Source organism: Dromiciops gliroides, chromosome 4 (assembly GCF_019393635.1).
Source record: "Dromiciops gliroides isolate mDroGli1 chromosome 4, mDroGli1.pri, whole genome shotgun sequence".
In the NCBI taxonomy this organism is placed as follows: Eukaryota; Metazoa; Chordata; class Mammalia; order Microbiotheria; family Microbiotheriidae; genus Dromiciops; species Dromiciops gliroides.
This window is the reverse complement of record NC_057864.1, coordinates 734,878-759,449: the sequence shown is the minus strand read 5'-3', so window position 1 is coordinate 759,449 and position 24,572 is coordinate 734,878. Positions and strand designations below refer to the sequence as shown.

Genomic DNA, 24,572 nt, shown 5'->3' with positions numbered 1-24,572 from the left:
TGCTCTTCTGCCTGACCCAAGGAGAGAGGCTGCATGCCTGCCCTGCCCTGCCCTGCCCAACGAGGCCCAGAAGAGGTCACCCGCCCACTGCGATCCTGCTTTCAGAAGTAAGGGGGCTTCACAGCTTCAAGCGGTTAGGGGTATCTGTGGACATCTGGAAGGAGCAAGCACTCACTGGTCCTCAGCATCCCCAATGGCCTCTGCACCCAGCGCCTCCCAAGGCTTCCCCTCCCCCTCTGTAGCCGCTCTTCTCTGCCTGGCTCCTGCCCGCTCTAGGTACCCTTGGGCGGCCCCCTCTGCTTTCCAGCCCCCATTAGACGACAGTCCACAAGGGCAGGGCCCTCCTGCCTCTTCCTGCCACATCCCCCGGATTCCACACAGGGCCTGCCACAGAATCCCTGGACATTCCACACATGTTGGGGCATTAAGTTAAGCATGAGCTCCAATGGTCAGCGTCCGTGCGATTCCCTGAGCACCGGCTGCCCTCTGCTCTGAGCAGACGAGAAGGATCTCCAGAGGCATTGATGCAGGTCGGGTAAACCAAGGCAGTGCCGTGAAAAGATGGGACGCCCATTCCAGAATGGGAAGTGTCCTTGGCTGCAGGGAATCCCATCCTCTTTACCCAAACGAGCAGATCCACACTGAGCTGGAAGGCTCCTCTTATGTCCTTTCCCTTGGGATGGTTCCTGGTGGTGCAGTTACAGTCCCTGCACCCATGTGCAGAGTCATGCTTCCATTCATGGTTAATTGGAATAAATGCATTGAAGTATGCACCATGCAGTCATTTTTTTTTCTTGGCAGGGCAATGAGGGTTAAGTGACTTGCCCAGGGTCACACAGCTAGTAAGTGTCAAGTGTCTGAGGCCAGATTTGAACTCAGGTCCTCCTGAATCCAGAGCTGGTGCTTTATCCACCGCGCCAGCTAGCCGTCCTCCATGTGGTTGTTTTTAAAGCAGGACCCACGGCAGTGGTTGAGACATTAATACACGAGAGCATGAATCACACAGAGAGCAGACACGGGCTGGCACAGACCAGCGTGAGCCCTGGGGCATTCTTGCATGCTTTTGGCTCGGTCTGGCCGGCGAAACTTTGAAAAACAGATTAGTGTTCACGCCCACCATACCCTTGTTAAAAACCCAGAAGACAGTGGCCAAGCTGATGTACTCACTGCTTGCGGTTCCGTGGTGACAGATGACCGACAACAGGTCATAGGTCACGATCTGTGCAGGACTATCCTTGGCAAGGAAGGGCTGAAGATCCAGACTCTCAAGAGGAAAAGACACGTGGGTGCTGATTTTGGTGGAAAACATGAGCTCGTGCCTGAACCTCTTCAAGTGGATGCACAAAATCTGCAGGGAACAAGAGCCCCCATTACTCGCTGCCTGAGGGGGGGAATCCGCTGTCTGATCAGAAGAGCCAGAGCCTGCAGGGGCTGGCCTGCCCAGGGGACGCCCTCCCGTTGCTCATGTGGGCTCAATGTCACTCAGCTCAAGCTACCAGACACCCCCCCGCCCCAAAATCTGGTCCCCAGAAGAGCCCCCCCATCGCCCCTGCACCCAGGGCTATAGCTACAGTGTGAGGAACAGAGGCAGAAACAAGTGACCCACCTCAGGAAACTTCTGCACCTTACAGAACTTAACTCCGTTCCTCAGTCTAAGTAAAGAAGGGGAAATTAGGTTACGAAAGGTCCCCAGTTAAGACAGCAAGATCGAACGCTCCACTATTCAGGCCAGGGCGGGGGTGGGGGGGTGCCCCTCCCCCAACAGCCTGTCAGCGGCAGGCTCTAACCACTGGGCCACCCTACCCCCCTGCCAGGTTACAGAGAAAAACGTCAGGAAGGTTTCCAGCGCTTACGCTTGGGCTTAGGCCTAGGTCAGTCCCAGGGAGCATGGTCCTGTAATTACTTGCTCCTGCAGTTACTCAGACTTCTTTCTCCCTGGGACCCCACTCTGCTATACACATGATACCCTGTGCCTCCCACCTGCCGCTCCCCTACCCCACCCCCCCACGGCCCTCTGCCCGAGCTCTCATGCCAAAGCTCATTGGGCTTCCAAAGCCACAGAGGACACTGAACTCGTGCCTACTCCCCTCCCGGGGTGGCCAGAAGCTCCCCGACCCCAACTAGGCAAACAGACATCTGAGGTCCTCTCACTGCCTCCTGCCCCCTGACCTGTAAACACCTAGACAGCTGGGGACCTGGTACCTGTCCCCACCCCCGTCCCCCACTAAAGCTGGGGACTTTTCTGAGAGCAAACAGGGGCTTCTTGCACTTACTTTTTGCATCTCTCACAACTGTACATGTTGTCACCTGTAGACAGAAAATGCCTTGAACATCACTGCAGAACCAAATTTGTTCCCTTTTTTTTTTTTTTTTGGTGGGGCAATGAGGGTTAAGTGACTTGCCCAGGGTCACACAGCTAGTAAGTGTCAAGTGTCTGAGGCCAGATTTGAACTCAGGTTCTCCTGAATCCAGGGTCGGTGCTCTACCCACTGCGCCACCTAGCTGCCCTCATTCCTTTTGTAACAGAGTAAATGGCAAGCTATTTCAGTGCCTCCAAAGCCCCTCTTCTGGGCTAAGCCTGGGCAGCTCCCAAGGCAGAGGCAGAGAAAAGCCCCAGGGAGGCCTCATACCCAGAGAAGCCTGTGTGGGTCTGTGTGTGGGGAAGGGCCGCATCCAGGTACAAAGAGGAACTCCCTGAGGAAGCCTGCCTCAGCTTGGGGGCCCGGGGGAGCAGAGCAGGAGAGACACCACTTGAGGTGAATGTCTAACTGCCTGCAAACACCTCCCCATGCTGACTGCTAGGGAGACATGAAGGAAAAGACAAGTCCAGCCAAGGTGACCAAAACCTGAGAATCCAGTCGGCCCCAGAGACACAGGCCCTGCTAGTCTCAGAGACAAGGGGGCAGGAGGGGATGAGCAGAGTCCCAGAGGACACCACCCCTGCGATGATGGGGACTTGGAAGCAGGGTGCCAGGCCCTTGTTGGGTTGAGGATTACGTGGGCGGGAAATTTAACTTTACAACAAGGAGCCACAAGGAGAAGGATTTAGAAAAGCTCAAAGGAAAACAATCCTGGGCTGAGGAGAACCCATCGGGTTCAGCAGGTTCACGTTGGCTCGGCCTTGAAGGCATCTTCAAAGTCTGAGATTCTGTGCCTGGATGAGCTCCTGGGTGAGTCTGGATGAGACATGGCTCCTGTTATGCTCACAGACGGTCTTCGCTGCCTCTTGAGAGGACCCCAAGGGTCGGCACTGGCAGCAGGGACAGAAGCCACGCCACCAGAAATGGGAGGCAGGAGGGCACAGAAAAGGCAGAGAAATGAAGTACAAACTGCTCCTTAGGCAAAGCCACCTGAGGGAAGCCATGCTGGTGGCCGCCTTTAGGTAGGACAGAGGCTCAGATCGGAGGGCAGGGGTCACAGAAAGGGACCTGAGAACAGGGAGAATGGCAGCCAGGAAGAAAGAATTAGGAACCTTTTAGCGCTAAGGATAAGATCTGAAAAAGGCCACGGTGGCCTCCCTGAAAGAGAGAGCGCCTCACTGGTTGTAATCCCAGAGACGCCTGGCAGGTTGGCATAACCCAAAGCAGGAAGAAGCATGCCGGCTTTGCCCGGCAAGGAACAGAGGCGCAATTGGGCAAGGGCGCCTCTGGGTCCTTGGGAAGCCCGCACCAAATCACCGTTGACGTTACCATCCAAGCAAGGGACCTGCCCACCCCCAGACCAGAGGCTGCCTGCGCCGCCTTCCCAGGACTGCAGGAGCTGCCAAGGTGAGGGAGTCGCCTTACCTTTGAGCTCATCTCTGGCGAAAAAGGCAGCGAGACAATCTTGCAAGGTCACTACTGGGCCCCAAAACCAGCTAGGGACACAGGAGACAACAAACCTGGAAAGTCATTGACAGAAAAAGAAGGGCCAGCACATGTCGTGCCAGCCACACAGAAGCCACAAGAGCCCCGAAGAACGCGGCCGACAAAGACAAGCGTACCTCCGCAAGTACTCCACGAGCAAGGCCAGCCAGCCCTGGGGCGCGTAGGCCTCCCCGCAGGAGCCGACTTTCACCACGGCTGTCGGGTGACTGGATGAGTGTAGCCGGGCCAAGTCCTCCTTTCCGGGGATGGGCAACGACAGATCCTGGAAGGTCTCGAGCGTCACCGACACCTGCAGTGGCGAGATGTGGAACGGGATCCCACCTAGCCTCCGCCCCAAACCGGAAAGGGCGGTGTGCACAGTGGTGCCTGCTTGGGGCCAAGCCTCACGCCCCAGTGACGCCAATGGAAGCGAGGCTCCTGGACACCTGGGTTGCTGAGAAGACCAAGCTGCTGGCACCATACCCGGGCCCCAGCTGGTGTGTCGCACCCCACCCAGGGCAAGCTCTCATAGGATGGCAGAGGCTCCAGCTCAGAGAAAGTCCCTGCCTCGACCTGTCTGAGATGGCTCAATCGTCCTGGCCTAGTGACCGGTGTTGGGCCTGGGTCTGACTCCTCACTCCAAACTGACCGGCTCCCTTCATGAGTCTCCTGGGTCCCACAGGCCCCTCCTGAGAGCTCCCCCCCTCAGCCTTGTGGAGGCTGCATCGTGTGTAGAAAGTACTGCTCTACTGCTCCATCCCCCGATCCACTGGATCCCCCCGATCCGCTGCACTGGCCTATGGTTCCCTGAGGACTTGTCACATGCAGAGACCCTAAGGTTTTCAATAGTGGCATCTGTGTGGAATCCACCAGAACACCCTCTGGGGCTGTAAGCTCTAGGATTTCCCGCCATTCGGCTCAAGTCAGGTTTGTTGGAAAGACTCGGCACCATTTTTCTGCTTAAATCTTATTGCCGTGGGGTTATCATTTATTTTAGAAATGTAGTTGCTGTGCTCATGGGTGTGTGCACACACGCGCATGTTCATGTACACCTCCATGCACACACACGCTCACCCGCCCCCCCCCCCCCCCCCCCCGCAGTGTTAGCGCTCCCTCAGAGAACAACACTCAACACTTTCCAATCGAGCTTGCACTTCTCTCACATTCTGGATTCTGCACAAACATGTCACTCTTAGCCCACCTTTTCACTTTAAATGTTCCCTCTAGCAAACACTGCTGGGCTGGCCTGAGCTTTGTAAGCCATTCCTATGGGTCTCTCTGGTCATGGGGGAATTCAGTGCACATCTTTGGGGGGAAGGGCTCATCACTATGTTTCCTAGGGGCTCAGGCCTGGAGCCAAGAAACTCGGACGATTCTGGATGAGTCTAGTTCTTCTTGCACTCCCTGATGCTCCTTAGTGACCAGTTAGGCAGTCACAGGAGTCAAGACTGTGTCCTTCTGGCCAGAAGACAGGAAGCCCTCAGACATTCACCAGCTTTGTGACCCTGGGCAAGCCACTTACCTGCCGCTCATCTCCATTTCCTCATCTGTGAAATGGGAATATTAGTAGTCCCTACTTCCTCAAGTTATGGTCAGGCTCAAAAGAGATCCTCACTGTAAGGCTCATCACAGTGCTTGGCACCCAGCAGGTAAAACATAAATGCTGGCTATTGTTATCATTAGGCTGGGGGACTTTTAAGGACTGAGTTCAAGAGTAAAAACAAGCTCCACTGCGAGGCCCACGGCTCAACTTACAAATCCCTAAATCACCCATTAAAACATGAATGCCTGACTTAAACGTAGTCCATGGCATATGAGCGTCCTCCTCCTCAGAGCAAAAGCCCAGACTCCTTTAGGATAGCAGAAGGAAGCCTGCCTACCCAAGGGGCTTGGGGGTGCCTTCCCTGGAGATCCACGGGGGCGTCACGTAGCGGGCTGAGGCCCCAGGGAGGAGCGGCCCCTTCCCGTGGACACTCCTCCACAGCACTCACCCGGTCACAAGTCAGACACTGCACGGAGCTCACGATCGTCCCATCGAAGATGTCCGAGATGATGCTGCGGTATCTCTTGGGTTGTTTCTTCCTCTTGGGAGATGAGGCCGGCAGAGCTAGGGCACAGACGGGAAGATGAATTGAACGGGGGAAATGACAAACAGGCCCCCAAGGAGTCGAGAAGACACGGCTCTGGTACCAGGTCTGGCCTCAGCCACTTGCCAACTGTGAGAGCTTGGGCAAGGTCCTCCCCCGCTGCTTACCTCAATGTCCTCCCCTGGGGAATGAGGGGCTTCTGAAGACCCAATGAGATGCGGTATGTGGGGTGCCTTGTGAGCTAAGCAGATAACCCTGGACACCTCCCTGAACTTGGGGAGTCCTATTCAGACTCTGGGGCCTCCCGAGCCCCACCCCATAAAGAACCCTTAGCCAAGCATGTGCCTGGTCAAGGGCTGTCCATCAGCAGAAAGATGGATTATTTAAGGAAGGAAGGAACCACGCATTTATCAAACGCCTACTATGTGCCAGGCGCTAGACAAATGCCCCCATTGTACAGATGGGGACACTGAGGCAGACAGAGCTTTAGACCCGCCTGGGCACACACAGCAGAGCGGCCTCTGGGGCTGGACTGAACACAGGGGTCTCTTGATTCCATGCCGGGGGCTCTGCGTGCCATGGCTCCCCCAGCAGCCAACGGGACGCGTCAATGTTCACCTCTTTTGTGGCCAGACATGGCTCCTGGCCACAGGGAACTGGATCTGGGAGGGCTGACGGACAAGCGTGGGGCGCCTCCTTCACTCGATGGGAGATGGTCATTCGAATGACTATCGGACGCATGTTCTGGAAAGAGCAAATGTCTGTGTTAGCAGCAAATCAGCAAGTCTTCAGAAAAGGGGGGGCTCCAGGAAGAGCAACAGAATGACAAGGAGGAGAAATCACCCCAGAGCCTTTTCCTCCAGCGCCCAGGCAAATGCTTCAGCGGTCACATGGCCTCACCGGACCGCACAGCCCTCATGTTCTGCATCCTTTCTCCAGGAGAGAGAGGATGGGAGAGGGAAGGGGGTGGGGGAGGGAGCAAGAGACAGAGGAGGAGAAGGAAGAGCAAGGCAGAAAAGGCTCTGAGGATGGCTCCAGCCAGGAGCCATCACGCCCCTGGTCCAAGCGCCCTCCATCAGCATAAATGTCCAGGTGCGCCCCCTTTCCATGCTGGAATCACACATCGGGAAGCATTCCAAAGCCTCTTGTCAGCAAGAGGGTTATGACACAAGCACCCGAGGGGGCACCGTGGCACACCACACCCAGGTGAAAGAGGCCTCGTGGCCCCTTTGGCTGGGGGGTGCTCACCAAGGCCAAGGGCTGACCCACTGAAGGCCGGTTCCTGCATCCAAGCAGGGGGCGGCACTACACCATTCTCCATCATCTGCCCACGGGCCTCTGTCAGCACTAGGACGCCCTTCTCAGGGCACTAGCACCGGATGGTCAGGCAAACCCAGAGCCCAGCAAGAGACTGCTGCCCTTACAGACACCTGGGGCCTCCCATTTCTTTTGGCCACACAATGGTCTCCACTCACCACGCCACCCTTCCCAGGCACCTCCTGCTCCGAGCCACCCTGCACCACTCCCTTCATCCCTTCAGGCCGCTCACCTGGAAGCCGGCTGTGTATCTGCACTTTGACCGTTTCCTGGCTGTTCACAACGTCTGCTATCTCTGACAAAGTATCTGCATCTTTCTCCAGGTCGTCCTCGGGACTCTTGGGGATCGCCTTGTTAGCCAGAGCTTTCTCTTTGGCCACCTCGGGGTTGTTCTCCTCTTCCTGGATTAACATGGCCGTCTCCATGTGGTCTTCCGCCAGACCTCGGGAGCCGGCCTCATTCTCGGCTTTGTCGCTGCTCCCACACGACTCACATGACTGGAAGTCCATCTCCGACGGGCTCTTCTCGTCCTCGAGGCGATCCTCGGCTGGTCCCGGCGGGGCCCCATCCTCTGTCTCCATGACCTGCTCTTTGAGCTCCTCATGAAGCAGGTCCATTAAACATCGGAGGAATTCCTGGGCATCCTGGACAGAGACAGGGAGGGTGTTTCAGGGGACTGGACTTTTCTGCTTACTCCCTCTAAGTCACTTTGATCCACCTGCCTCAGTTCCCTCATCTCTAAATTAGGGATGATAGCCACAGCAGTGCCCACTGCCCCCCCCCAGGCTGCTGTGAGGACCCACTGAGCAGACCACGTAGCTCCACGTGAGTGGTCAGCAGCAGCAGCTCTTCTGGGCCCTGGCCTTGAAGCACTCGAGCTACACACAGACTCCCACAAAGGCCCCTCTGGCTCCTCCTGATGGCTCCTGGGCCAGCCTCAGGCACAAGCAGGTGCTTAATAAATGCTGACTGCTTGTCTAAGCACAGATGGGTGTGCACTGGCAGCACATACATTTCTGCCCTATTTTTCCAAAGGACGGAGAGGTCACTTCTGGGATAGCAGAGGAAGGGTGGGGTCGTACACCTCTTCTGGCCCAGAAAGGTCCTGACAAGTCCAGAAAACCCCCCCTCCTGGGCTGGTTCCAGGCCCAGCTGCAGGTCTCACCACTTGGTCCTGAAGCCTCAAGCTGTCTCTGCTTCAGGACCACTTTGCATCATACTCTGGATCTAAACCTCAGTCACAGAAAGAACCACTTTCGGTGACCTTGAAAATCAAAAGCCAAACTGCAGAAACTCACTGTGAATCCTACGCTTTCCTTGTGAGAATACTGCTCACTGAGCTCTTCTTTTTTTTGCAGGGCAGTGAGGGTTAAGTGACTTGCCCAGGGTCACACAGCTAGTAAGTGTCAAGTGTCTGAGGTCGGATTTGAACTCAGGTCCTCCTGAATCCAGAGCCAGTGCTCTATCCACTGCACCACCTAGCTGCCCCCCATTTTTTTCCCCTGAGCTTTTCTAAAAGGAAGTTAGTCTCATTATAAACCAGTCCAAGCTTCTTCCATCACCAGGAAAAATTCAGTGACAACCAACTTACCTGTTGGGAATAACCTCGAAATGCTGGGTTGACAGTTTTAATTCCTTGAAACAAATTAGTAGGAACGACAGATCCAGGCCTGGGGAAGGGGGAAAACATTCTGAAATGGGTATATTGCTGAGATTTGCATTTCCATCTTAGTAACTTGTAAAACTAAGAGGCTAAGAACAATGGTTTTTGCCCATTTACAAAATACTCCAAGGTGGAGAACAAAGCCATCACTACCCTAACTCTTTCTTCTTCTTCCTAAGACTAGGGAAATTTCTTCTCTTAGAAAACCAGAGGTCAGTAACAGAGGCCACTGAGGGAGGGAGAGTCCTTCATTCTCACCTTTACAGGGACTTCAGCCCAGGCCTAACTGACCTCTCACACCCAGACCTCCCTAGACACAGATACAGAACCACCCAACACCAAGATGTCTGCTCTGTGCTGGGGCCCCCAGGTCCCACTGTCTCCAGGTGCACTAGTTAAAACTGTGGGAGGACCCACTTACAAACACCAGAGTCAAACCCAACACAACCAAGAATGTTAGCTTGGGGCTTTCTAAGTCACTGTGCCCTGGAGTGAGGAAGGATCAAGGCTTGCTTCCCAGAGCCTTCTCTTTTTCCTCAGACCGCTGGAAAATAAAATAAGAATGTGTGTGTGTGTGTGTGTATATATATATATTTTTTGGTGAGGCAATTGGGGTTAAGTGACTTGCCCAGGGTCACACAGCTAGTTAGTGTCAAATGTCTGAGGTCAAATTTGAACTCAGGTCCTCCTGACTCCAAGGCTGGTGCTCTATGCACTGCGCCACCTAGCAGCCCCAGAATATATATTTTTGAATAGCAAGATGTGAATGGAAGCATCTCCTACTCAAGAATAGGGGCTGCTTTTGCAGCAGTGTCCAGCCAAGGGCCAGGCAGGGCTGCCACTCGCTGCAGCCATGGAACAGCCACGATCTGCACAGTCTCAGGACAGCGCCCCACCATCACACCCCAGATCCTGCAGACATCAAGGGCTAAGCTCTTCAGCTTTGCTTTGGCTTCACTTGGTAAGAAAGACAGGCTTCCCAGAGCCTTCCTGCTGAAAAGGCCTGGACAGACACTGAGCCATGAGAAGCCATCCTTCTGTAAAAGGTGGAAGCACCGTCGTGGATTGAGGATAAGCCACGTGGGACTGGGCAGCCTTTTCCACTTACAAAATGTTTTTTCAAACCTGCCTGCGGCCCTCAAAGGAATTCCATATACAGGCCGCATCCAAGACCACCCCAGTTGCATTTGTGGCCAGTCACAAGTGACACTCACCTCCTCACTGTCTGAATCTTGCTAACAGATGGAGGATCTGTGGCCAGTTGATCCATTGGCATCCCCCAGGGACCCAACTGAGCCCTCTACAGTCACATGCACATGCACCCTGGAAGATACCCCGCCCCACAATTCACAGCCATGGACTCCAGCCAGGAGGGGAAAGATGGGGAGTGAGGGCAGCACTTCTGCTAATGCAGGACCCCCAGTCTCAGAGAGCTGCCCAGCGAGGATAACTGGAGGCAGGGCCTGGTCCAAGGCCCATGTCTATGTGGATACAGACACAGAGACAGGCCGGTGGGACCCCCCCCCCTCCAAAGTGAGATCAGCCTCCTATGCCACTCAGTTCTGGACCAGACTTTCCATCTACCCATGGGGCCTTGCCAAGATATATTGAAGACCCATCTCAGTGAAGTACACATCATCATGTGGACAACCTGTGACCTCTGTGGCTTGCCAGCAGATGGCCTGTGTCCTCTGTGGATCACTAGCAGGCGACTCGTGAGCTCTGTGGATCACTAGTGGACAAGCCACACTGTGTGTGGATCGCGAGGCTGATTTGTCTTGAGTAGCCACCAAGTTCCTTGAGCAGACCTTTGTCAGAGGCCCACCCACTCAGTGACTCGTGGCAATCCTGAGACTGCATAGAGCAATGCAATTGACACAACAGCCCCGAGAGGGCGGTAGTCGTCATTCCATTTGGAGAGGAGGGGGTCAGTGCCCAGCACAAGTCCACAGAGGACAACACCCAAGATTCTCTCCACTCTGGGTCTCATTAACTGAGCTGATTCAGGCAGAAAACAGGGGCCTTCAAGAGGACTCCCAGGGCAGGTCAGCTTCCCACGACAAACAGGGCCTTCCTTGGGAAAAGCAGGGTCCTCTCCACTCCCGAGCCTCAAAGGTGGCAGGCCCCCAAGTGCAAAATGCGGGATAGAAACAGTAGACGGGGCCTTGGGAAGGCATCCCAGCTGGTTCTCTTCTCTGTGGGGGGTGAGGGGTGTGGCCCAGGAGAGCAGCCTTAGTAGTTCTAGTGGAAGAGCAGACAGAAGCCTGCCCCTCTCCCCTCCTGGCCCCCAGGAGTCTGCCGGTCTGCACTGCCTTCAGTAACAGCAGGTCTGCTCAGGCCTAGGCAAGAGCTCACAGCCAGATTCCCTTCTGACATCAATGCAGACCTAGCATCTGGGGCGTTCTCTATTTTTATCAGAGAGGAATCATCTTTTCTATTTTCTTCTGAGAGTTTTTGTATCTCCTTTTCCATTTGGCTTTTCAAGCTGCTGACTTTTTTTCATGACTTTCCTGCATCTCTCTCATTTCTCTTTCCATTTTTTCTTCTACCTCTCTGTGTTTTCAAAGTCCTTTTTTTTTTTAAAGTGAGGCAATTGGGGTGAAGTGACTTGCCCAGGGTCACACAGCCAGTAAGTGTTAAGTGTCTGAGGCCAGATTTGAACTCAGGTCCTCCTGACTCCAGGGCCGGTGCTCTATCCACTGCGCCACCTAGCCGGCCCTCAAAGTCCTTTTTGAGCGCCTCTATGGCCTGAGACCAAGTCATATTTTTCTTGGAAGCTTTCGATGTAGGGGCCCTGAGGTTGTTATCCTCTTCTGAGGGTGCACCTCAAACTTCCTTGTTGCTAAAGAAACTTTCTACGGTTCCCAACTTTCTTTGCTTGATCATCTTGCCTGTCTTTTACTTGACTTTTAACTCCCTCTTACAATGGGACCCTACTTCCAAGCTACCCTGTCCCAGGCTTCAGAGGGCCCCAGGTGTTTCGGTTTAAGGAAGGGCAGGTTTTTCACTCACCTGGCTTGTTCTCTGGTCCAAAGAGAACCTCAAGCAAACCCGCTAATTAACCAGGGAGCAAAACTTGGTGCGCTGTGGTTGTTAGCTCCAACAAGCCTGCACCCCTCCTCTACCCGGCCTCCCACCACTCAAGATTTCTTCCTGCTGGGCTGGAACAGTCCAATTCCTCCTTAGGTCCCTCAGACAGCCCTGTATCCCCCCCACGGCCAGCCGCTCAGCTCTCTCACTCGACCATAAGCGCAGCTCCAGAAGACGCTGGCGCTGCAGCTGATTCGGAGGCTCAGGGGTAAGTTTTTCTGGTGTAGCCTACCCAGGGCTGGGTCTGTGTTGGTGCGATAGCAGTGCTAGATTCCACTCCCAGCCTAGCACAGGGGCTCCTCCTGTCGAGCTTCTAAGCTGTTTTTGGCTGGAAAATAATCTCAGCCCATCTTTTTGTGGGTTCTGCTGCTCCAGAGGTTGTTTTATTGCTGTTTGGGGGGTAATTATGACAGGAGCTCTGTGTGTTTAATGTCTTTCCTCCGCCATCTTGGCTCCACCAGAATAATCTTTTCTAACAGACTAGCAATTTTTTAAAAAAGTTTTCAATATTCATATTTTATAAGATTTTGAATTCCAAACTTTTTTCCCTCTCCCTCCCCCCCCCCATGGCAAGCAATCCAATACAGGTCATACATAGAACGCTTCATGAATCTGCGTGTCATCCTTGCACAGGGGCCATGCTAATCTTCTCTGTATCATTCCATTTTTAACATATGTGCTGCCAAAGAGAGCACATACATGTAAAACCATGTTAAACATCTTTCTATATTGGTCATGTTGGGTAAGAAAGAGACCAAAAGGGAAAACACACACACACACACACACACACACACACACACACACACACACACACACACACTCACAGTGGAAACAGTCGGCTTCAATCTACATTCAGACTCCATAGGTCTTTCTCTGGATGTGGAGAGCATTTTCCATCAAGAGTCCTTTGGTGAGGGCAGCTAGGTGGCGCAGTGGATAAAGCACCAGTCCTGGATTCAGGCGGACCTGAGTTCAAATACAACTTCAGACACTTGACTCTTACTAGCTGTGTGACCCTGGGCAAATCATTTAATCCTCATTGCTGAGTATGATGATCACAGTTGATCATCATACAATGTTGTTGATACTGTGTACAATGTTCTCCTGCTTCTGCTCCTCTCACTCAGCATCAGTTCATCTAAGTCCTTCCAGGTTTCTCTGAAATCCGCCTGCTCACCGTTTCTTATAGCACAATAGTGTGAGAATTAGAGTGCTACCAACCTGTCGATAAAGATATTGCAGGGAAGCTCCGCCATGAAAAGAACGTATGCGACTTAACGTCTGGAAGTGACCTTTTCTGGGGTTTCAAAGTTCAGATTGGCATCAGGAAGTGACGTCTGCCACCCATGGGTCCTGTCAATCAGTGTTACCAGCCAATTAGCTTGGAGCTGTGTGTGTGGATGGCCCCATTTCCTGTTGCACAGGGGGCTTCCGGGAGAAGCGGCAGAGGAGCGAGGTCTTTTCGTTTCTGGACCTCCTCGTTTCCGGACCTCAGCTTGGCGGAAGGACAGATGCTGGGCTCTCTGATAGTTAGATGAAGTTTGCTTTTTACCTCTCTCTCTCCCTCTCTCTCTCTAACCCCTAATATACTTTAATAAATACCCAATGCCCAAAGATTGGTGCTATACATTTTCTTTTTTTTCTTTTTGTGAGGCAATTGGGGTTAAGTGACTTGCCCAGGGTCACACAGCTAGCAAATGTTAAGTGTCTGAGGCTGGATTTGAACTCAGGTCCTCCTGAATCCAGGGCCGGTGCTCTATCCACCTCACCACCTAGCTGCCCTTACATTTTCTAATTTAAGGTGACCACTCATTAGATTTTAGACATCACAGCTAGAATTTTAGACTTTACAATAGTATCCCTTTACATTCACACACCACAACTTGTTCAGCCATTCCCCAATGGATGGGCATCTCCTCAGTTTCCAATTCTTTGCCCCCACAAAAAGAGCTGCTAGAAATATTTGTGTACTTGTGGGTCCTTTTCCCTCTTCTAGGAGCCCTTTGGAATACAGATGTAGCAGTGGTATTAACGTGTCAAAGGATATGCACAGTCCCATAGCCCTTTGGGCACAGTTCCAATCTGCTCTCCAGAATGTTGGATCAGCTCACCATTCCACCAACAATGTATTCATCCTGCAGAAGATGTGCCACCTCTCTGGTCCCCGATATTTATCAGTGGAACGTGGTCCATTTGCTGTCCTTCCCCTCCTTCTCGCTCTCTTCACCAGCTTTCCAGACCCACACAGCCTTGACAGTCAAGGTGAATTGCACTGCCATGACCTGATCCACAAGACCACAGCATTCTGCTCCAAGTGAAATTGGAATCCTCATCACTGTTCCATGATTGACATCCATACAGGCCATCTGGAGAACATGGAACCCTGGAAGCAGCTCTAGGCAGCCCCCCAGTGGCAGCCAGCATGCTCTCCTCCAAGTCAGTTCACGCACTGACGGCCTTGTCTACCCTGAGCTGCTCTGTGTTCACCTTTCCTCAGAGAGCTGTCTGTCTCTTTGGAAGGACCACAGGCAACCAGCGAGATCCACTGAAAGGTTCCCCTCCTGGTCCTTGGCACGCCATCCTCTCATGCTGCGGTGGTGGTGGCCCTGACATCCCACAGGCTCTCCCAGCCCAATCCAAGCTCAGGCTGCAAGCGCTAAGCCAGAAGGCTTGAAAGACAGTTTACATCTTGAGCCAGGGATGGTGAGTCCACAGTGCCACGCAGCTGGCCACTGACCAGAGGACTCGTAGGAAGTCATTCATGCCAAATGAGGCATGTGCTCACCTCTAGGTCCCACTGTAGGGGGGCACCTCCTGTGGAGATGCCCTAGATGTGCCGCCAAAGACTTCTCTGTGATTTCACAGACAACAGTTTAACTGCCTACTCTGCAAAAACCAGAGTCAAGGCAGAAACTGTGCCTGGGCAGAATGGATGAATGTGTGGTACTTTCATGGATCCAGCCACTTAGTGAATGCTACCATATTGCACCTCAAGGGAATCCTTGGGCCACAGAACTGGAGGGCAAAGGGACAAAGGACATAGACCGAGGGCCTCAAGCTGTCTCCAAATCTGTGCGGCTCCCACTGAGAATCTGAACCGTTTCCCAGGATCAGAAGTGGATCCCTCTAGATGACGCTGTGGGCTCATGGCACCTCAAACCACCAGAACAAAGGAAAAGCATTTTGGCTGCAAGCGGCCCTCCCCTCGGCCACCAAAAGTGCCACCTCCTCGGCCAGGATAGCCAGGGGAGATGGGAGGCCCACAGAAACTCAACAGGGCCCAGGCTTGTTTCCGGCAGGAGGGCTGGACAGAACCAGCCTCCAGCAGCCGTCAGGAGAAAGCTTCCATCAACCATAGGAAATGTCTCCTGCCATCCAGCTTCCAGAGGAGACAAAGGTGGGAAACACGATGCTTGGTGCAGCTCCCCCAAGGTCGCACTGGCCACGAGCGCGGGTCATCCCCCAGAGGTCGCACTGGCCATGAGTGCGGGTCATCCTCTGCATGACCTCCCAAGGTTAGGGACACAGCCTGATAGCCAAGTACATACCTGCTCTTGTGCCACAGCTCTGTCATCAGCTTGAGATAGCTCTTACAGATGGCTGGTTTCTTATCTGTCCGGGCTAGTCCTCCACAGTCCAGAAAGAACTGGGTCAAAGGTGGGCTAATAGAAAGGACAATGAGTCAAGAGAAGTGACCAGGGGGCAGCTACGTGGCGCAGTAGATAAAGCACTGGCCCTGGATTCAGAAGGACCCGAGTTCAAATCTGACCTCAGACACTTGACACTAACTGTGTGACCCTGGGCAAGTCACTTAACCCTCATTGCTCCACTTAAAAAAAAAAGAGAGAGAGAGAGAAGTGACCAAAGAGAAGATCCTGGCACTGTGCACCACCTTTTTGACCAGCAGGCCCAAAAGGTGTCTCCATCTCCATCAGCATCTTGGGGTCCGGCTATTTGGCTGCCAGCTCTGGGAGGGCCCAGGGCTGCCTTCTACCTGGCACATAGCAGGTGCTTAAACAATGTTGACAAACTGGCCAACAGAAAGCTATAAAGCTATACTGGTCAGAGGACAAGTCAAGGAAGTTCAGGAAGTAGCTCCTATGAAAATAAAGCTATGACGTCAAAGGTGCTGCCGCCTTCCGACACCAAGCGTCCCCAGACTTTTTTTTTTTCTGGTGAGGCAATTGGGGTTAAGTGACTTGCCCAGGGTCACACAGCTAGTAAGTGTTAAGTGTCTGAGTCCGGATTTGAACTCAGGTCCTCCTGAATCCAAGGCCGGTGTTCTATCCACTGTGCTACCTAGCTGCCCCCTTTATTCTTTTTTTTTTTTTTTTTGCGGGGCAATGAGGGTTAACATCCCCAAACTTTTAAAATCATGTCCGTGGTGATACCACAGGTGCTAGCCACTGGCCAGCATTTATAGAGCACCTACTGAGTGCTCAGGCCTGGGGACACAAAAAAGGCTTATTATCTAATGCTACGAAATGGAGACACTTAAAAGAACAAGTGAAAAAGAGCTGAGACAAGGCTGAAATCACCCTTGATCCTAGAGCCCAAAGCAGCCAGAGCTGACCAAACAGGGGGCAGGAGGAGGAGCAGGGAGGGGGAAAGTTGTGGTGAATGGTCGTCAAGGAGGGCCACTGCTCCTCTGGCATGCTCGCCTCCTGCTCACCTCTTCCATCCAAGGAGAGTGATTTTTCACCTTTAACCTCAGGGAGGATGAGACCAGGAGTGGGGTCTCAGGCAGAAGGCAAGTGAGCGAGGGGAGGGGGTGCTACAGAGCAAGAGCCCTGGTGCCCAATGGCTGCTGAGGAGTGAGAGCCTCTGCTGCCACCCCTCAGGTCTTGTTCACAATCTTTAGGACCCTGTGTGCACCTTATTCTGGGGTCCGTAAACTTGATTTTTATGTATTCTGAAGATGGTCTTTCCACCTAATAGGCTGAGGGGTCCAGGACACCCTAAAAATGAAGAACCCCCCGCCCCGAACCTCAGCTCCTCCAGGGCAGGGACAGTCACTGAACAGATGCTCGATCATGTGGGACCCTGGGACAGAAAGGTGGGGGGGAGGGGTGCCTCTTGGGTATTCTTTAAACCGTAAGAAGGTGTAGCCCAACCTGAAAAGACTTGGAAATAAATATCAGACAAGAAGACACACAGCCTCTCTTACTCCACTAGGCAGATGAGGACAGACAGACAGACAGGCATCCCTAAAAGCCAGCAATGGACTCGGACGGGGAGGGGCAGTTTTCTGCTTCCCTTTTCTGACATCGTGGCGTGTCCAGATCAGCCCTGTCCTCCCCACTCCATCTCTCCACTTAACAAAGACCTGCCATGTTCCCTAGGAACACAGAGGCCCCTCATCCTGACACTGGGTCTCCTCCCCCCTCAACCCTGCTTCCAGCCACCCAAGGGCCACAGGTCTCAGGAACCCTGGTCTATGACCCCACGCCGAGAAGCCTCTGGCCAGAGGCGGTTCCTTCCCTCCTGTGGGCTCCTCTTACTCTTTCAGTCGGGGTGCAGAGAGGGAAGGATGGCCTCGCTCTGGCCTCAAGCTGATCTTCCCCATGGCCACTCACCAGTTAGAAAGAGCTTGCAAAGCAGCATTCATATAGCAAGTGTTGCCAATGTTTTTCAAGCCCGTGAGACCTGTAAGAAAAAAGAAACTCGTCACAGACTCAAGAAGACTTTCCGCAATGGGAGGGCAGGCAGGGTGGCCTCCCAGGAAGCAAGATGGCAGTGGCAGGAGCGGTGTTAAGCCCCCACCAAACCGTATCTCGACAGGACCCTCCAGACCCCTCCAGCTGCAGCGCCTGCTCCCCAGGCAGCATGTCAGCCCCTGGCAAGCCTCCTGCTTCTCCCCACCCCCATCATATTTTCGTCAGCACCATGCCCTAATTATTGCCCAATTCTCTCCAGGAAAAGAATGTGCACAAGCCTTCCCCCGACTCTGCTCTCCTCCCCTCCTGGTCTCTAGACCTTCTCCCCCAGGCCTTCCCCAAAGCCAAGGGCCTTCTGCCCAGGGGTCCTCTGCAGCTCTGGAAAGCACTGAGCGCCTCCCATGCTGGATGGACTCCCCACCCTAGGCTCCAGACACACCTCGGGCCTGCCTCAGCCCCCTCATCCATGATGGGAGAACAGCAGCAGCCACAGCCCCGGACAGTCGGGAGCATCCAAGGAGGCGACAGAGACGCGCCCTGCTCTCAGCTCTTCCTTCGGCCTCCTCCTCCTCTAGTTCACCCTGCTCTTCCTCAGCAGGAAGGTGGGGACAGCGCTGAGGCCTCCACGTTCACAGAGCACGAAAAGGGCAGACGACTGGGCAGGCGGCGCTTGGGAGAAAGCCTGATTGGAGAGCCCAGGGGGGCAGAGATGCAGCATCACCCTGGAGAGAGAACGGCCACAGAGCCCGGCACAGGGATGGCAAACAGCAGAGAGCAGCTGGTCCTCCCTCGATTCCTCTCACCCATGTCTCCAGCCTTTCGGACACAGAGAAAGCCCCTGAGGGGTTGGCCTCTGGATCTGATTCCCAGCAACCAGAGGGAGATGTGAGAGGAGAAGATCCAAGCAGGACCCTTCGTAGGGAGGATCCTTCAAGCAACGCTCTGTGGAGGAAGTCGGCCAGGATGGGTGATGTCCTCAAGGCACAGGAGAGACGCCAGAGCTCGAGGAGGGGCGCAGGGCCCGCCTTGATCCCGCCAGGATGCTTCTTAAAAGACAGGCCCCGAGCAAGAGGGCAAATGGGAAAAGACAGCACAGTCCTGTGGGACTCCTGATGGGGGCCGGGGTGGTGAGGACAGTGCAGAACACGGGGGTGAGGAAAAGAACCTCGGCACAGTGTTGACTGGGCTTGTTTTCCCTGGCGAGGAAAAGGACTAAAATGAGCACTGGACGACAAACTGAGAGCTAGAATAGACCCGAGAGACCATGAAGTCCAAGCCCTTTCTTTTCCATTCAGATGAGGAAACTGAGGCAGGGTCACACAGCAAGTAAATGTCCAAAGCAGGATTTGAACTTGGGTCTTCCTGGCTGCAGGGGCACTGACTGTCATAGGGCGTCGATGCTCTGCAAGCCCAGTAAGGCTTGAGGATGAGAGTGGCCAGCAGTCCTCAGGAGCCTGAGGTGAAGTAAAGAGGAGGAAATTAAACCAACCATCAATTGTGACCTCTGAAGATCATGGAGAGTTCTCACAAAAAGCAGAGGGAAAGAGCTAGCGCTGACGCCTTCAAAGACAGAAACACGGACAGGCGGCCTCCTTTCCTTTCCGGGACGAGGTCTCTACCCTGGCCGATGCGCAGCGCGCTCCCCACGCAGCTCACTGACTCTGCCCTCCTCCTCTTCCCAGGATGCTTCTTCAGACATCCGACACGTCCGCCTGTGTCCTCCGGCTCTCCTCAAACAAAGCTCTTCCAAGGCATTTAAACTTACAGACTAACTTGAGTGCTACAATCGATGGTGTATGGAGGCTGATGACAACACGACCAAAACTGCTGAGAACAGGAGACGGGAGCACAGAAAACCCGCCATGGCCCAGCGCAATCTGCCCTGCTAACGCCGGGCCAAGGAAATCCCCAAACCGAGCAATCACAGGCTCAGCAGTCCACGAGAGCCGTATAGCCGGCACGCTCCTCGGGAAAGAAGCCCCTTGGGGCCAAGCGCTCAGTGACCAGCCATTTTGTGCCCAGACAAGCGGGTTCCCGTGTAGGCGGGAGAGAAACCCAAGCCCTTCAGCTACGGAGCTCAGGCGGCCACGTCCAGGAGCCCAAGACCACAGAGTCCACTTCTGTTGCTGGACAAGTGGCCGACAAGGGAGGGGGGCGGGGAGAAAAAGAAGCCCTGCCCCAGCAGCTACCCTGAGGGGGAGAGCCAGCTAAGCCCCGGGGACTCGCAGCCATAGCCCCGGAAACCTCGGGTGTCTGCCTCCAGGCTCCTTCCCACACCCACTTCTCTTCCACAGGTAAGGAGTTAAGAAAGTCTGTCTGTCTCCTCCTGTGCCCTGCATCCCTCCTGTCAGGGCACCACTGGCCACTGCCTGGACCTCTGGACACCCTTTGTCTCTGCAGAGCAGCCAATACCATGGCGAGCACCCCTGCTCTTCATCAGCGTCAGGCCGTGCAACCCAGGCGGCTCTCGTGCCAACTCAGCTCTCTGGTCACAGAGACCACCCCGGATGCAGCCACCTGCCGCTTTGTGATCTCTTCCCTTTAATCTCCACCTTCAGTGGCCGGAAGATGGCTTTGTCTGTGGCACCTTCCTCCCTCCTCCATCACACTCCACCAAGCCTGGACAACAAACGCGCACACACTTTTCTTCACTCCTTCTTTGTCTGTTTTGGATCAGCATGAAGTTCACCGGATGCCCACTCACCCATCCCTTCCTGCATGCCATCAGTGTCTCCTCTTTTTTTTTGCAGGCAATGAGGGTTAAGTGGCGTGCCCAAGGTCACACAGCTAATAAGTGTCAAGTGTCTGAGGCCGGATTTGAACTTGGGTCCTCCTGAATCCAGGGCCAGTGCTTTATCCACTGTGCCACCTAGCTGCCCCCCAGCATCTACTTTTAGCATCTTTTCCAAATCCTCAGAACAGCTAATCCAGCCCTAGGTCCTCGATTTTTCTTACACCCTCAGAAGACACTAAGGTTCTCGAAGGACACTTGTCTCCTCCATTAAAAAGCTAGTACTTCGGGGCAGCTAGGTGGCGCAGTGGATAGAGCACCGGCCCTGGATTCAGGAGGACTTGAGGTCAAATCCAGCCTCAGACACTTGACACTTACTAGCTGTGTGACCCTGGGCAAGTCACTTAACCTTCATTGCCCCAAAGAAGAAAAAAAAAAAGCTAGTACTTCATCATCCTACAACCCCTTCTAGTTGCTCAAATAAATTTACCTTTCTTTTAGGTTTCTTTTTTCTCTTATGTTTGCATTTTAAAATCCCTACTCAGCTCCAGAGTCTTCATCAGAAATGACTGAAAGTCCTCTATTCCATTAAAGATCCATTCCCCCTGTTGGCAGGATGAATTCTTCTGAATTGTAAGCCCATCCTTTTGGGAACTGTATTCCAAGATCTCCTCTCATCGCCAGTAAAAGCCGCCAAGTCTCACGTGAGTCTAACTGCAACTACTCTGTACTCAAACTTCTTTCTGGATGCTCGTTGCAGTGTTTTTTCTTTGACATGGTAGTTTAGGATGATGGCTGGGCCATTCCTAGAACGTTGTCTTTTTGGGGTTCCTCTCAGAAGGTGATCAGCAGGTTCTACCTTTACTCTGCCCTCTGGTTCTAATAGCTCTGAAGTGTTCACTTATTTCCTGAAATAGCATTCGTAGACTTTTTATCTTAACATGGTTTTCAGGCAGTCTAATGATTCTTTAATTATCTCTTTGGGGAATTTTTTACAAATCAGTTGTGTGGTTTTTAAAAACCAGCTTACATTTTCTTCTACTTTGTCCATTTTTGGTTTTCTTCTAACATTTCTTGCTGCCTCAGGGGTCACTGACTTTTATGTGCTGTAGTCTAGCATTTATTCAGAAGGCTCTTCCTTGGGAAAGTCTCTTCTTTCTCTTCCAATTCTTTTCTCACAAGTTTTTATTTCATTATTTAATCCTTTGTTTCATTCTTCTAAGTATTTGTGAAGTCTCTTCTGAAGTTCTGTTGGCAGCATCTTGTTTGGTTTCTCTTCTCTTTAGCTTTGGGTCCCAAATTAGGGTCCCCCTGCTTCCCATGTGGGCAGAGAATCAGCTCTCCTAAGACCAGTTCCACACAGACCACTGTGCCTCAGACTCTTCAGGGCCCTGCCCAGAGTCTGCAGACAGTGCCTAATGCATCAGGATCTGAGATTTTCTAGGCCACACCAGTCACCGATGTTTCCCTGCTCCCCCCACCCCCCACCCCAGTACTAGGGCTCCCTAGGTGTGGGCCAGTGGGACCAAAGTCCAAGGAAGTGAAGCCACTAACCCATACACAAGGTCTTAGAACAACACCTGCTAACATCATCTAGGCACGAGTGTATTGTTGTTGCTTTTGTTAACTATTTTCCAAATCACATTTTTCATCAGCTTCCAATTTCACCGCTTTTCCACAGCTGCCCCCGCCCGCCCAGCTGTGTCCCCAGAGCTGCCAACAGCTCTCTTCCCTTTAAAAGGCCAGGGCTCCCTACGAGCCTGGAGAGAAGTCGAGATGGGAGCCCCCTGAATTACCTCTCGCCTTCAGCCCATCCTCTTCCTCTGCGTCCCTGTCCGGGTCATCAAACACCGCAGCTAGAGGAGTCTGGAGGGCAGGGTGTGGCACCTTGAAGTCCTTGCTCTGAGAAAACGAAAAGGAGATGTGCGTTCAACCTTACCTGATGTCAGCAGCTACACACAGGCCACACACACTGGTGGGGCTGCACGCCTGCTGCCCAAGGTCACAGGGCTCACCTCCCAGAGTAGTTGGCACAGGCGCCAGCGGACAGAAGTGTCACCCTGATGAATCCACAGATCCCCTAAGGGGCAAATCTGGTCATGGAAGGAAAAGGCCTCAGTGGGGCAGGGGTGGGGCAGGGACAAACCCCCCTAGGACTGCCTTAGTTGACAAGGGAGGGGAAAAGAGCCTCTGAAAGGTCCTTCAGGACAAGCAGCGGGGCTCCAGGATGCCTGGGAGGGCCTCCACCTGACCAAGAACTCGACCACTAGCATGGGGCACCTTTATAGGCACAAGGCCTGAGCCCTCTGAAATGAAACACCCAAGAAGCGGGGTAACACCCATCTGGCACAGTGGGCACCCCGTTCTCCAGGAGACGCCTTGTGGCCCCCAAGGTGAGTGGACAAGTACTGGGCCAGTCGCTGTGGGCCTCCCTGGTGCATCTGTGAAATGTACTCTCTGTCGTCTCCCCTTGGGACTCTTCCTGAGGTCACAGGCTGTGAGGGGGATCAGGAGACATGTCACTGACCGCCCCCAAGAGCCTGAAGCTGAGACTACAAGACAGTCCCAGAACCCACGCCTGCCCAGAGACCCAAAAGAGCCTGCAGGGAGAATAACTTGTCTGTGGGCACAGGGCTCATCAGCAGGTCTTAGGGTTCCATGTCCCGGGCAAAGGGAAGCAATGAGAAAGCATTGATGTAGCTCTCTCCATGTACAAGCACACAGCACGTCAGCACGGCTTGGCCCAGAAACAACGTCGCCTGCCTGCCTGTCTAGGTGCAGCATCATCTGGAGAAGCGGCAGCTGGCACTCACGTGTGCCCACCAGCCCCTGAGACAGCTTCATCCCACCTCTCTTTTCTCTAGCTGTCGCAGCAATCACAGCCATTTCTTGGTCCTACTGCAGCCTCGGGAGGGACAACCCATGGGAGACCAAAAATCTCCACCTGCCAGACCCACAGCCTTTTCTCCATCCTCATCCTTCCCGACCCTCTCTGTAGCCTCTGCCCCCATCAAAGGGCACCACTGTGCCCACAGCACCGGGCCACTTCCCAGCGGTGTGAGCCTGGCAAGCCACCTCAGGATGCCAGGAGACTCTATTTGTAAGCGTCTAGTCCAGTGCCTAGCGCACAGTAGGCTTCCTACAAGGCAGTGTGAACACCTCGAGGGCAAGGACAGGCTCTGCCAGCCCTCAGCCCAGTGCCGGACCCTGAATAAAGGCTGACTCCCCCCTGGAGGCTTGTCTCCCATTGTTTCATATGCATAAAAAAGTCAAGTTACGTGAAGTTAAATAGAATTTGAGGGCACACAAGTCAGAGCTCTCTGGTTCTGCTAGCCTGTTCTGAGGCTCCTCTGGGCACGTGTCCCTGACAGAGCCACAGAGCAGGTGGTACCCAGCTGTCATCCTGCCTTGACCTTCTACATTTCTTCTCTAAGTGACAATGGGAATGGCTCCACCCCCACCAGTGCCCCCAAGGCTCACCTGGATGGTGTTTTCCAGGGCTGTGGGCGGAGGTCTCAGTGTCTGTGGCAGGGAAGCGGATGCCCCCAGCTTCCTCTCCAGGAAGACTTCTTTGGTGCAGGCATAACACCAGACTCGAAGTGTGGTGAGGTTTACGGTGAGATAGTGCTTTGTCTCCTGTGGAGATCAGAAAGGTGCCACTCAGGAACGCCCTGACAAGGGTTCCCCTTTGGGCTTCTATCAGGGTGCTAGATGCTTGTTAGACTCTGAGAGACCCTAAGGACCAGGCCTTACCTGATGGACCAGCCCATCTGAAAAAATCCCTGGTGCTAACACTAGTACATCTGCACACGCAGCACAAAGGGGCAGGGAACGATCACAAACCAAGCCCAGCGACAGGTCGGGAACCTCCGGGGGCCCCTGCCCTCGGACATCTTGGGCACCAAAGAGACACGCACGTTAAGGACTGTGAGGCACTCCCACCTGGGGCAGGACTAGCAGAGAAAGTTCCAGCAGATGGAGGGAGACCAAAGCAGAGATGGGGAGGATGGGGGGGGGGGTCACTGGGCAGAGCAGACAGAGACAGAAAGGCTAAAATGGTATCCGAGTCATGTTAATGAGGAGGCAGACATTAGCCCTTTACTCTTCACCTACATCGAAAAGGGGAGGCAGCGAGGTGGCTCAATGGATAGAGCACCAGGCCTGGAGTCAGAAAGACCCGAG

At 53.7% G+C, this 24,572-nt stretch overlaps 1 protein-coding gene and 1 non-coding gene across 3 annotated transcripts in view; both read right to left on the bottom strand.

Moving 5' to 3' along the window:
• USP33 (ubiquitin specific peptidase 33) overlaps positions 1-24,572 on the bottom strand; it is a 53,810-nt gene that overhangs the window by 10,798 nt on the left and 18,440 nt on the right. Inside the window, exons 5-17 of one of the 2 annotated variants that reach the window (XM_044001332.1) lie at positions 23,871-24,026; positions 22,187-22,292; positions 17,579-17,648; positions 15,551-15,664; positions 8,841-8,919; positions 7,482-7,893; positions 6,551-6,676; positions 5,837-5,952; positions 3,983-4,155; positions 3,786-3,880; positions 2,274-2,307; positions 1,607-1,652; positions 1,168-1,348 (exon numbers count right to left, since the gene is read on the bottom strand). In XM_044001332.1, coding sequence (XP_043857267.1) covers positions 1,168-1,348; positions 1,607-1,652; positions 2,274-2,307; positions 3,786-3,880; positions 3,983-4,155; positions 5,837-5,952; positions 6,551-6,676; positions 7,482-7,893; positions 8,841-8,919; positions 15,551-15,664; positions 17,579-17,648; positions 22,187-22,292; positions 23,871-24,026 — 1,708 coding nt within the window. The remainder of the gene's footprint in view (positions 1-1,167; positions 1,349-1,606; positions 1,653-2,273; positions 2,308-3,785; positions 3,881-3,982; positions 4,156-5,836; positions 5,953-6,550; positions 6,677-7,481; positions 7,894-8,840; positions 8,920-15,550; positions 15,665-17,578; positions 17,649-22,186; positions 22,293-23,870; positions 24,027-24,572) is intronic. The other variant, XM_044001333.1, reaches the window with a different exon arrangement.
• Positions 12,591-12,697, bottom strand: LOC122726910. Its single transcript, XR_006352901.1, has one exon. It is a non-coding gene; the product is annotated as a U6 spliceosomal RNA (small nuclear RNA).